At 40.5% G+C, this 13,888-nt stretch overlaps 1 protein-coding gene across 1 annotated transcript in view; it reads left to right on the top strand.

The window, feature by feature from the left end:
• LOC138953315 (protein sine oculis-like) overlaps window positions 1-13,888 on the top strand; it is a 61,464-nt gene continuing 47,576 nt past the window's right edge. The window contains exons 1-2 of the mRNA XM_070325114.1: window positions 1-304; window positions 1,669-2,901. Of these exons, the coding sequence (XP_070181215.1) occupies window positions 2,015-2,901 (887 nt within the window). The 5' untranslated portion in view covers window positions 1-304; window positions 1,669-2,014. The remainder of the gene's footprint in view (window positions 305-1,668; window positions 2,902-13,888) is intronic.

Raw genomic sequence — 13,888 nt, 5'->3', positions numbered from 1 at the left:
GAAGTGGGAAAGAGCCAAGAGACGGGAAGAGACAGAGTCAAGAACTGAGCGAACGACGGAACGAGCGCAATGCATTGTCACACGACTGCAGCCTCTTTCCCTACGCTGTTTGTGCCACACTTCAGTCTCGGTTGAGTCAAGTTCTAGAAAGCCAGGTGAGTCGTTGGATCAGCAGGTTTACCTGTGGCGATACCTGGACAGGTGCTCAGTGAGTCTTCACGCCGCCCCGTCTCTATTGTCGTCCGTGTTTACCTGCAGTGCAAGGTTTCGCCTTGTCGCCTTCTGTGGTGATTCGTGAACTCAGGTGAGAATCAACTTACTGTTGCATTGCACTATCCTTGCATGCACATGCATGCACACACCTTCCTAGACTACCATCACTGAACCGTCATTCATTCGACGGATGATCAGCTCTTTTCTGTCATTAAAAGTAATGAACTCGATCTTTTTCAGTAAAAACGATAGAAGCCTTCCAGCCAACTGCCAGTTTGTGTATGTATACTTAGACTCAAAATGTCGATCATACTCCGAAGTTAAAGATATCAGCGTCATGCAGTCGTGCAGTGAAATTATATTTGTCAGCCAACAGATCACACACACACACAAACACTCTGCAAGCAGAAGCGAGGACAACCTGACACCGCCGTCATAAAGGATTGACTGTCGCGTGAAACGAGGTCTGGGCGAATACTCGACTCGCTTGAGTAACAGTGAAACAGCCGACACTTCAAGCTTCAGCTTGCCTCGGTAAACCGTCTTTGAATGGGAAACTTCGTGTAAAGTAAAAATAAAAAATCCAGAAAAAAACAAACAAACAAAAAACAACAAAACGAGAGAGAGAGAGAGAGAGAGAGAGAGAGAGAGAGAGAGAGAGAGAGAGAGAGAGAGAGAGGTGGAGAGGGAGAGAGGGAGAGAGAGAGAGAGAGAGAGAGAGAGAGAGAGAGAGAGAGAGAGAGAGAGAGAGAGAGAGAGAGAGAGAGAGAGAGAGAAGGAGACGAAAAAAGAAGAAAGAATGTATAGAGGACTATTTTTCACCCCTACTCGACAATAACTCATTGACTCGAAACCACTTTAATAACGTTTATGAAAAAAGTTCCAGGTCACCGCGTCAAAAGCAATATCTTTTCACCCGGCAGACGTCGAGTTTTTCTGCTTCAATATTGACGTCGAAATAGTTGAAAACAGAAACCAAACTGTCGCCAAGATGTCACACATTGTCGTGAGGATGTATCAACTGCTTCATAAAGGCGGTGTTGAATCTGAAACCATTGTTTGCCGATGCACGTCCTCAACTAGGATTGGAAATGTGATACTTTGGATTCATAGACAATTCCATAACCAGAAAGCACATTGGCTTGGGAGGGAAAGGTCAACTGAAAATTCTTTTTGCTGAAGATGATAGATAAAACTCTGAAAAGCGAAACAAATATGTGCCTCTAAATTCTAATTTTGTTTGCCTAGGCTAAATTGTGTGAAAATACACACCATGACAAGACTTGCCCTTGCTTGTTTAAAAGGGCAAAACGTTGAGACAAAACTCGTGTAAAGCGTGATTAATAGTGTTTGAAGAATGTGAATACTATTTTTGATTGTACAGCTTGATAAAACAAGCACTTTTTTATTGATTATTTCGACACATATTAACATTACGAAATTGTTGTTTTGCAGGAGCAAGTCACAAGGATTATCTGACAGGGAAAAAAAGAAACGTCAGACAGGAATACAACATTCCCAAACACCAAGTGTTAAGATGATGCTTGAAAGCATGAAGTCATTGAAGACAATTAAACCTGATGCTAAAAAAGCGTGAACTTTGAGTCTGTGATCTTTTATCAGTCTTGACTTGTCTTTTTTGCAAAAAGCATCATTCTCATCGCCTTCTCCCACAGAGGGAACCCTACTTCATTGACCACATAAGAATCCATTCCCAGCATCTATTCTTACTGACGGAAACCACATACGGAAATCTTCATACACCACAGAAGAATTCCGAGCATTTTTTTCCCCGGCAGCAATGGCTAGCATAACGTCCAATTCAGGTCGCCCCTGTCTACCTCACGGCTGTGACGAGGATTCTCTCCCCCTGTCCGATGACGTCTTGCCCGCGGAGCTGTTGCACGACAAAGGTCACATGGAGGTCAACAACACCCCCACCTCCTACACCAGCTCCCCGGGAACCCCTCCCGCCCTCTGCCTCAGCGGGGGGCTCTCCACCAACGGCAACGCTAGCAACCTCAACATGGACAACAACAACACCACCACCGTCAACAACAACACCCACAACAACAGCACCAGCGGCTCCCTATCCACCAACTCCCCAGCCAGCTCCGAACTGCTCACCGGAAAGAACTTGACCTTCTCCCCGGAGCAGGTGGCGTGCGTGTGCGAGGCCTTGCAGCAGAAAGGCGACATCGAGCGCCTGGCTCGCTTCCTGTGGTCCCTGCCTCCCAGCGAACTGTTGCGGGGATCCGAGGCCGTCCTCAAGGCGCGGGCTACGGTGGCTTTCCACAGGAGCTCCTACCGAGAACTCTACGCCATCCTGGAGAGCCACACCTTCGACGAGGCCAACCACCCGGCCCTGCAGCAGCTGTGGTACAAAGCCCACTACATGGAAGCCCAGAAGATCCGAGGCAGGGCTCTGGGCGCTGTGGACAAGTACCGACTCCGCCGCAAGTACCCCTTGCCCAAGACGATCTGGGACGGCGAGGAAACGGTGTACTGCTTCAAGGAGAAGTCGCGGGCGGCGCTGAAGGAGTGCTATAAGCAGAACCGCTACCCGACACCCGACGAGAAGCGGGCTCTGGCCAAGAAGACAGGACTGACCCTCACCCAGGTCAGCAACTGGTTCAAGAATCGCCGGCAGCGTGACCGGACCCCGCACCAGATGAATCCCCAGATGCAGTGAGTACATGTGCATGTAGAAACAGGGAATGAGGGACAGAAAGAGGGCAATCAGGCAGGCAAGACAGACAGACAGCCACAAGCATGCCGGACGCACACGCAGACAAACACGCAGACACAGAAATAGAGACAGATACAGGGCCGGACCAAATGAGTTGTAAGGGGGGGGTTCCTCCTTTTTGGGGGGGGAAAATCAGCGAAGTGGCGAAGCCACAAGCGCGCGCCTGTTGCAGGCGCGCGAACTAGGGGGGTCCGGGGGCATGCTACCCCGGAAAATTTTTGAAAAACGGTTAAAATCTGTGCAATCTGGTGCATTCTGGGCCTTGTTTTGAGGGTTAAGAGCAGCATTGTTTTGGTGCTAAAACTAGTAAAAGTCAAAGCAAGGTACATGCTTTTTCCAGGGGTGGGGTTCCGGAACCCCTGGAACCCCCCCCCCCCCCTGGGTCCGGCCCTGAGATAGACAAACAAACTGACACACACACACACACACACACACATACACACACACACACACACACACACATACACACACACACACACACACATGTTGCTTTCTTCAGCACTGCACCGTTTGCAAGAGAGACACATTGGAGGGCTGTGATTGTACCTAAAGTGTTATTATGTTCACCTTTCTCTTTATTCCTACTTGCTGCGTATTCATATACCTACATTTAACTCCTTACAGTGTTATGTTTCACCCCCCCCCCCCCCCCTCCATTCTCTTTCTCCTTTTTTCTTTCTTTCTTTTCTTTCTGTCGCTCGTTATTTCGTTCGTTCGTTCTTTCTTTGATTTTTCTTTCTTTGTTTTCTATCTGTATTGCTCACTATTCCATCACTCTTTCGTGCTTTCTTTCTTCCTATTAATTTTCTCTTCGAGTTTAAATCGTATCAACGAACCCATCGTCTTTCTGATGTATTTCTCGTTAGTGCTGTCAATTTCATCGTGTGCATGCATTATAAATTAAATCGCCCTCCAGCGCCTTTCACGTGCTCCCATAATTCATAACGCGCTGTGTGGATATTGCCTTATATCACCCTCCTTTTATGCAACTGCTCTGGCCGATTAAGCTAATGAAAGATAGAGGTTTTGAGTTATTTGCTGTGGGTGCTGTTACCGGTACTTTGTCTGCAAAACAACCGCAGTTGTTAATGAGGCGTCACAAACCGAGATCTGGGTTGCTGGTTCTTTTAATCTTTGATGTCTCATGCGTTGATAACTATTTTTTCTTTGCCGAATCCCGGCATTTTCCGGCGCCCATTTTGAAATAGAGAGAGGACCTACCAGCCTGTGCTGTTTTCAAGACTGCGTTCTATCGTGTTAAGCATAATGGACATAATGAATTTATCCATACACCTGCATGTTTCTGTTATGAAAGAAAGTGTGCATATTTTAGTGTAACGGCCAAAATAAGACGACTATATTGTAAATTTAATGATTTCAACATGAGGGTTTTAATAGGTGTAAAATGTGCACCTCATATATCCCTACATGTTGGTGTTGATAAAAGACTGAAAAGGGACACAACTTAAAGGAAGAATGACAAAAACAGAAAGGTTGGTAGTTTTGTTTTACAGTATTTAAAAAAAAATAAAAATCAACAACAACAACAACAACAACAACAACAACAACAACAACAACAACAACAACAACAACAACAACAACAACAACAACAACATTGACATCAGAACAGGATGAATAAACATTGCAATATGTAGGATTTTTTTTATATCTTATCTCGCATCATAGTCTTTCAATGTTATTCTGAAATGCAGTTCAAAATGTTTAATTCTTCCTTTTCAAGTGTTATATTCACAACGTACTATTGGAGCAGGTATCACACATATTTCATCTTCATTCACATTCTGGCAATTGTGATCAAACCTTTTCGAAAATTCAATATCTCACCAAATCAGTCTCCTTGTAAGGTTTTGTGAACAAACAAACAAACAAAACAAACAAACAAACAAACAAACAAACAAACAAACACACACAAAATTCCATGTTCTTGACGATGTTTACTGTGTCTGAATGCTAATGCAAAAAAGTTGATGTTTACTGAGTATGTGTGCACAAATAACTGCAGATACTATTTCTTCTTACACTGAAAATTAATTAATGATCTTTTGTTTTTTTGTAAATAAATAAATCACTGTCCTCTGCTCAAAATAGAATACATATGTATATATTTATATATATCAAACGTATTTAGCAACAATTAAACTGAAAATAACTAAAGACATCACAAACCTAACTTTCACCTCTTTGAATTTCGTCTCAAGTTTTGAGATTTTTTCATTAAAAAACGCAAAAACACCCCCCCCAACCCCCACTTCTTCCACACACACATACACGCAAAATAGAGGAAAGGGAAACACAAATTCTAGACCAACCCATCCCAAACCAAACCAAACTCCAAAAGACTAAAACAACTAATTATGAGTTTGCAAATATAGTTTTCGCAACTTAGATTACACGCTGTTTTGTGTGTAACGTTTTTGCACAGTGCGGACATCGGTTACAACCTGTGATTAGCGAGTTTCGGATGGAGCAGTCGGTTCTTTGTGAACAAATCGGCGTCATTGAAACTCAAGTTATGTATGGCTTCGTCCTAATTAAAGCATCACGTTCCGCATGGATAGCAGAATTTGCCACTGATTCATTTTTTGTGGGGTCAGGTTTCACAGCTAGTGTGAAACTATTAGGCCACATAAGTGGGCTGCTGCAGTAAAAAAACAAAAACAACCCAGTCTTTTTGATTGAAAGCGATTGGAATTTTCTGTAAAATTTGTCAACATAATACCAATGTCCGGGGGGCTTTTCTTTGAATGCGATTTAAGTTTCAGTCGGATTGTTGTAACACCAAGCACTTTGAAATGTAGGTTTTGTAAAGCTAGTTTGCAATGCTTTTTCTCTCAACAAAGCAATTTTTTGCACAGAAGATTACAATACAATACAATACAATACAATAACTTTATTAATCTCTAAAAGAGAAATTACATTGCTGAGCGTTTGTGTCCGTAATAATAACATACATAACACATTCAAAATAAACATTTGTTCTTTGTCCTGGAGGGATAAGGTGAATCAAGGCTTGCTTTTGCATCTTAATTTCCCCCAAAGTATCACAAAATGTTCAAACAGTTGACGGAATCTAACACTCTTGAAAGTGCTGCGTCAACTGAAGATGATAATATCAAATTGCAGGAATGTTGATAGGGTTAATCTGTACAGCGTTTCTCGCCGTACCAATGCTGATTTCAAACGGTGTTCAGCGAATATCAGATGGAGCAGTTCTTAGTGAAAAATCTGGTGTCGTTGAAACTCGAGTTATGTCTGGTTTCGTCCTGATTAAAAGTATCACAATTTCAGCAAGAACAGAAGATTTTGGCACCGTTTCATTTTCTTTGGGTCGGGTTTCACAGGTAGCTTGAAACTATTGGGCCGCATAAGTGGGACTTTGAAAAGGATAAGCGCTGCTTTTACATCTTTTTACAGAAACCAATGTAATTTTCTTTGAAATTCGTCGACACAATACCAATATCCTTTTGTTTGAAGGCGAATTAAGTTTCAAATATAAATTGTTGCAAGCATCACATTCTGTTAAAATTAAGTTTTATGTGAAGTTTTTGTTTGTAGTGTTTTATTCAACAAAGCGTGTTATTACATGAGATAAAAGCTAAAGGATGAATTAGGTGTATCAAGGCATACCCAGGTTTCAGAAGATCAAAAATCGGACACAAAACCGGTATCTTTAATCTTCTCAAAATTACCAAGCATGTTCAACAAGTTGACTTTATCCAATGCCACACAGTTCACAGTGCTGCATGAGCTGAAAGTCATACTAGTATCATGTTGCATGCAGCCAGACGAAGAGAAAAAGTTCGACAATTTTGTCAAAATGATGGCAACGTTTTCGACATTTCGACATTAATTTTTTTGCTCATTTTTGGGAGTGTGAGTTAGTTTTGTTTTGGGTAAGCTTCGAAGCCCTTTTGGGCCTAAATCCGACTAAAACCTTGTGAATCTTTGTATCATCTCTTCTTCTTCTTTTTCGTTTATGGGCTGAAACTCCCACGTTCACTCATGCTTTTTTCACGGGTGGGTTTTTACGTGTACGACTGTTATTACCCCGCCGTTCAGGCAGCTAGACGCCGCTTTTTGTGGAAGCCTTGTATAAAATAAGCTTCTCTCCCTCACCGACTGACGACACCAAACGACTTTGCTGTATCGATGTTTCCTTTTTGCAACCAGCTGTTACCGTACGTGCACGTGACGCATGAACTGACTCTTGTCAACCCCCGCTGTTCTGGCAGTCATGCTTGGCACTGGTTATGTATGACGGCTTACTTGTGCCAAAATCTGGGGTTACCCATCATCACGTGATAATTACTAATTAACGCTGTCAGTTACTGTTTTCACTCGTTAGTTACTCATTTTCACATAATTTCCATACATAATTAGTAATTTTCACGGGAAAATGACTAATTTTTAGTTTTGGCACTAGCAATCCGTCAGGAAGTGAGCCAAAACTAAAAATTAGTAATTAACAGGTGAAAGTTAGTAATTTTCCCGGGAAAATTAGTAATTAACAGGTGAAAATGGTAATTACAAATATGAGGTTTTGGCACTAGTAAGCCCAATGACGGCTTACTAGTGCCAAAACCTGGGGTTACCCATTATCACGTGATAATTACTAATTAACGCTGTCAGTTACTGTTTTCACCTGTTAGGCCCTAGTTACTCATTTTCACGGGAAAATTACTAATTTTTAGTTTTGGCACTAGCAATCCGTCAGCAAGTGAGCCAAAACTAAAAATTAGTAATTAACAGGTGAAAGTTAGTAAATATTCCGGGAAAATTAGTAATAAACACGTGAAAATGGTAATTATTGATAATTACAATTATGAGGTTTTGGCACTAGTAAGCCGTCATAGTTATGCATCAAATCATATCTTGTTCAATACTCATATCGCTGGTCGGACGAGGAGCGGGATCACAAGACATGGCACAGTGGGAGGGATAAACACAATGGCAAGCCATTAAGCTACTTGGTCAATTAATTCATTAATGTCTGCTGTTGTATTTGTGTGTGTGTGTGTGTGTGTGTGTGTGTGTGTGTGTGTGTGTGTGTGTGTGTGTGTGTGTGTGTGTGTGTGTGTGTGTGTGTGTTTGTGTGTGTGTGTGAGTGTGTTTGTGTGTGTGTGTGTTTGTGTGTGTTTGTGTGTGTGTGTGTGTGTGTTTGTGTGTGGGCGTGTGTGTGTGTGTGTTTGTGTGTGTTTGTGTGTGTGTGTGTTTGTGTGTGTGTGTGTGTGTGTGTGTGTGTGTGTGTGTTTGTGTGTGGGCGTGTGTGTACAAAAACAGAACAAAAATGAGAAAGGGAGAGGGTGGGGGTCTAGAGAAAAAAAATGTCGGTTATTTACTTTTTTTCGCATTCCTTAATCATATCAATACACATTTCCTTCCTCTCGGAGTCACTTTAGGAAACCGAAAAAGGAGGCACAAAAAGACTTCCTGGTAAGAGAAATCAAAAACTAAATAACAAACTAAATAATTAAACAAAACGACACATGCTTAACTCATATGCCGACGCGCACGCACATTCATTGTACTTTATATCAAAATATGTCTCTGCCTAATTATAGCAAATGGGCACTGGATGGATTCAAGATATCTAATGAATTTTAATTTGAGAAAAAGCCAGAAAAAAGGCTAGTAGGCAGAGAACGAATAAATAAATTCAAATATACTGATGGATAAATCAGACGATAAGAAAAATTTTCTTAAACTAAGCATACATAAAAAAAAGCATAGAAATTGTAATAACCAGAAAACATTTCCAACACAACTAAATAGAGAATAAATCAGTCGATCAGTAAAAGTGTCTTACAACTGAACATATTATCAAACAATGCATTAAAAATGTTTTATATAATCAAATAAACTGAAATATATCGAGGCGATCACAAACATTTCTTGATCTGTGAATACATAAAGAATATTTCAAAAACAAAATAAAAAATACCGAGAATATATTAGACTATCAGGGAAAATGTCTTTAGATGGGAATAAATTAGACAATGTGTATAAAGTGTTTTACATAGAGAATATAACTCAATAAACAAAATACAATATACAGAGAATAAATCAGACGATCACCAAAAATGTCTTACTATGTAAATACAGAAGTCTATCATAGTATTTCATTCACTTGTGGTAAATATAAATCGGACAAATAATAGAGCAAAACATTATGAACAGAAGAAAACAGAGAAATAAAGACAGTCTGAGAATAAATCAGATGATCAGAGAAAAGGTCTCCTACATTCTGAAAAAAAACCATGCAGGTAAATCGGTTAGTAAATCCTATAGAAACTATTTTATTCTAAGAATAAATCTATCTTCTAACAACAAAAATTCTATCTACTTTGAATTTATTGTAAATTAAGAATAAATCCATCTTCTTACAATACAAAATCTATCTGCTTCGGATTTTTGTTTTGTTTTGTTTTTTTGTTAAATAAATCAGAAAATCGTTCGTATGCGTGTCGCGGGGACCTCGACTTCTCGGTCTCGAAAAAAAGACTTGTACGGGGAGTGTTTGCAGAGTGTGTTTGAAGGCCACAGGGAAGGCAGTTCTCATTGTAGTGCGCGATGAATAGCGAGAAATGGCGAGAATGCCGACTTTTGTCATGAGGGATGTTCCCCTGTGTTGAAGAGACATCATTGTGGGACGTGTTGCTCTATGCTTCGTCTTTCTCTGACTTCGCTACGGAGTTTCTTTTTATGAAGTAGTTCCTATTTTTTTTTACCCCCAACCTGTTGTACAGGCGTTGCTAACGTCAGTGTGTGTAATGCCATCTGTCATTCTTTGGTGCTATTAATTTCCGTTTTGTTATGGAAACTTGATGTTCATATTTTCGTCATTTTACCCGTTCGCTGCCCGGAGGACGTCGCTTGACGTCCAGGGAAACTCGCTTTAACGGGCAAAAAAAATGTTACAATAAACAACAACAGAAGAAGGAGAAAAACAACAAACAAACAGTGTGTGTCTATGTATGAGGTGTATTCATTTATACATCAAGGGTATAATATATACTTATACAACAGAAGAAGGAGAAAAACAACAAACAAACAGTGTGTGTCTGTGTATGAGGTGTATTCATTTATATACATCAAGGGTATATACTTATACAACAGAAGAAGGAGAAAAACAACAAACAAACAGTGTGTGTCTGTGTATGAGGTGTATTCATTTATATACATCAAGGGTATAATATATACTTATACAACAGAAGAAGGAGAAAAACAACAAACAAACAGTGTGTGTCTGTGTATGAGGTGTACGGTATTCATTTATACATCAAGGGTATTGTATACTTATACATCCAGGGCACACTGTAAGTTTTCAATTCAGGTCAACACAGGACATGCTTTGTATGCACACGTGTCATGGCATGCAACAAACAGGTTAAGCTTTGTCATTGTTGGTGTTTTATCAAGTTTGCTTTTGTTGTTATTAGAAGAAATACAACACAACCTATACACCCGTTGATTCATCGTTTGCGCATTGGTATTACCAGGTCTTCAAGAAGTGTTCTTTTATCTTGGGCATTCTGACTTTTCAACGTGCAAACTTTGTTGTTGTGGTTTGGTCATGTCAGCGTTGTCCTTTAGGTGGTTGTAATACACTTACACTTCCAAACAACAAGATGACTGTGGGTGAAAACATAGTTGAAAAACAAAAGAAATCAGTGCAGGAATTTATTGGACAGTCCGGCCGTTTCGAACAGATAAACATGTAAAGTGAAAGCAAAATCGATACGTCTACTCGTCTCTCTCTCTCTCTCACTCTCTCTCTGTCTCTCTCTCATTCTCTCTCTCTCTCTCTCTCTCTCTCTCTCTCTCTCTCACTCTCTCTCTCTCTCTCTCTCTCTCTCTCTCTCTCTCTCTCTCTCTCTCTCTCTCTCCCCCTCCCTCTCTCCCTCCCTATCTCTTACTCGCTAACACCATAAATATTATATATGTATTCTTAAACGGATTTTTGTTTTGATGTACAATTTTCATTCATTTTTCCTGTCATGTTTGCTTGCTCTTCATTTAAACTGTACAATAGCCGCCATTTATATGTAATTTTCTAACTGTAAACACCACTATAAGCATTATGCTTGTTGTTGTTTACTCAATGTGCGTTTTTTGTAAATAATGCACAAATGAATAAAACAGTTTAAACCAAAAGAAATCAGTACTCACCAACATAATGACAGCACAGAAATCAGTACTCACCAACATAATGACAGCACAGAAATCAGTACTCACCAACATAATGACAGCACAGAAATCAGTACTCACCAACATAATGACAGCACAGAAATCAGTACTCACCAACATAATGACAGCACAGAAATCAGTACTCACCAACATAATGACAGCACAGAAATCAGTACTCACCAACATAATGACAGCACAGAAATCAGTACTCACCAACATAATGACAGCACAGAAATCAGTACTCACCAACACAATGACAGCACAGAAATCAGTACTCACCAACATAATGACAGCACAGAAAAAGTCGAATTTTTGCCTACGGAGGCTTTTTCAGGACAACGAATACACAAGAGAACAAAAACGAGAAGCAAGACAAAAAAAGCAGCACAAAACCAAAACTGTAAAAGGGGTTCAAACAAGTTCTGATGTTTCATCTTATCACTGATTTTGTCAGTCTTATGCTTCATCATGTCGTCTTTAGTCCATTGTCCGCTTTGTTATTCTGTTATATTGTTGAAAGTCCTCTCATGGCTGCGTCCTTGTGGCATGCAAGCTGACATCATTATGATGTTTAATAATATCGGCGTTGTCATTTTGTCCTTCGTAATATCAACTTTTATTGTGTTGCTCTCTCGTCATGTTTTTCTCTCGCAGTTTTAAAATGTAGGTGTTATAAGTTAAAATCATTCTGATTCTCTTAATCATATCGGAGTTGTCATTCTATCCTTCTTAATGTGAACTTTAATTGGTTTGGTCTATTGTCATCTTTTTCTCTCACAACTTTGAAATGTTGGTTTCACATCGTGTTCACTTTGACATCCTGTAGTTTCATCACGTCGGCTTTGACATTGTGGAATTTTGACATTTCTTCTTTGTTTTAACTTGTGTGTTATTTTTTTTATCGTGTTGTGTGTCGTTTAGCTTTTTTGCGTTTGATCATGCCAGATTTGTCATTTGGGTATATGATTGTGTCGTCTGTTTCATTAACATTTAAAATAACAAACCGTTAGCTTGTTTCATACCGTCGGCTTTGTCAATATAGTGATTCCTTATGTCAATTGTTCATTATGGAGTTTATTGAAATGATCTCTCTATTCCCGTTTTTCATGCTGGCAGTTTAACTTCCTACTAATTGTAATACTATTTTGTGATATTTGAAACCATCCCCCACAGAAATGGAAAACAGTGAGACTTTCTGGTTATTTGGTTTCGGGACATACCTTTGTCTGAATAATTCTATTTGTACTGTTTGCATTGTTGTCCTTGATTTCCAACAAGCAGCTCCCAGGCAATCTGTCTTTGACAATCATGGGCCGTTATGGTCGTTGGACAATCACTAGCCCTCATCTCTAGATACATACTATGGCCGCTCACGTTTGCAGTAACGGTGACCCTAAGACCCCGCTGTAAAGCATCATATGACGGCTTACTAGTGCCAAAACCTGGGGTTACCCATTATCACGTGATAATTACTAATTAACGCTGTCAGTTACTGTTTTCACTCGTTAGTTACTCATTTTCACGGGATAATTAGTAATTTTCACGGGAAAATGACTAATTTTTAGTTTTGGCACTAGCAATCCGTCAGGAAGTGAGCCAAAACTAAAAATTAGTAATTAACAGGTGAAAGTTAGTAATTTTCCCGGGAAAATTAGTAATTAACACGTGAAAATGGTAATTATCAAGGGAAAATTACTAATTTTCCCTTGATAATTACAATTTTGAGGTTTTGGCACTAGTAAGCCATATGACGGCTTACTAGTGCCAAAACCTGGGGTTACCCATTATCACGTGATAATTACTAATTAACGCTGTCAGTTACTGTTTTCACCTGTTAGTTACTCATTTTCACGGGAAAATTACTAATTTTTAGTTTTGGCACTAGCAATCCGTCAGGAAGTGAGCCAAAACTAAAAATTAGTAATTAACAGGTGAAAGTTAGTAATTATTCCGGGAAAATTTGTAATTTTCCCGGGAAAATTAGTAATAAACACGTGAAAATGGTAATTATCAAGGGAAAATTACTCATTTTCCCTTGATAATTACAATTATGAGGTTTTGGCACTAGTAAGCCGTCATAGCATCATGATTCTCCTCTCTAACAGCAGCGATGGGGCACCACTGTGGACCCCTCCCCCCCCCGCCCCCTTTTAAGATATACTAGTATTGTGCTACCCCCCGGACACGGTTTACACCTAAGTCAGTCACGCGCATGCGCCAGAATATTGACGTCACTACCTGTTCTGCTATTTTCTGTGTGATACAAAAGTTATAACGAAAGGGGGGTTGGGGGGGGGGTGAGGTGGGGTCGTCTTAAAAGGTGGGTTGCACTGTATGGAAATAATCACGTGCCCTGACAATATCTTCTTCTCTCTGTGTCCCTCTATACCCTTCCAATGCGAGCCACCTAGCCACCCCGCCACCCCGTATAACCCACCCGTCTACCCTGAGTCAACACTAGCCTGTATCAAGCCAGACCCTACCCGTTTCAACGCGGCACGTCCCCCGGGGGTAGGCCCCTGGGCCCGGGTGGCGGTGGGGGTAACGGGGGTGATTAAGGGAGGATCAAAGACTTAGCGACTTGCCCTCGTACGCTGACCCGCTACCTACCGCGGCAGGCGCTGGCTGCCTGATATAGGCACGTACTACACACATGCTTCTGTCTGTTTCTCCCCCCCCCTCCCCTTTCTAGTTCCACTATGAGTGCGATATTTTTCT

The sequence above is a fragment of the Littorina saxatilis genome, linkage group LG17 (assembly GCF_037325665.1).
Source record: "Littorina saxatilis isolate snail1 linkage group LG17, US_GU_Lsax_2.0, whole genome shotgun sequence".
Taxonomy (NCBI): domain Eukaryota; kingdom Metazoa; phylum Mollusca; class Gastropoda; order Littorinimorpha; family Littorinidae; genus Littorina; species Littorina saxatilis.
This window is presented reverse-complemented; position numbering and strand designations above follow the sequence as displayed.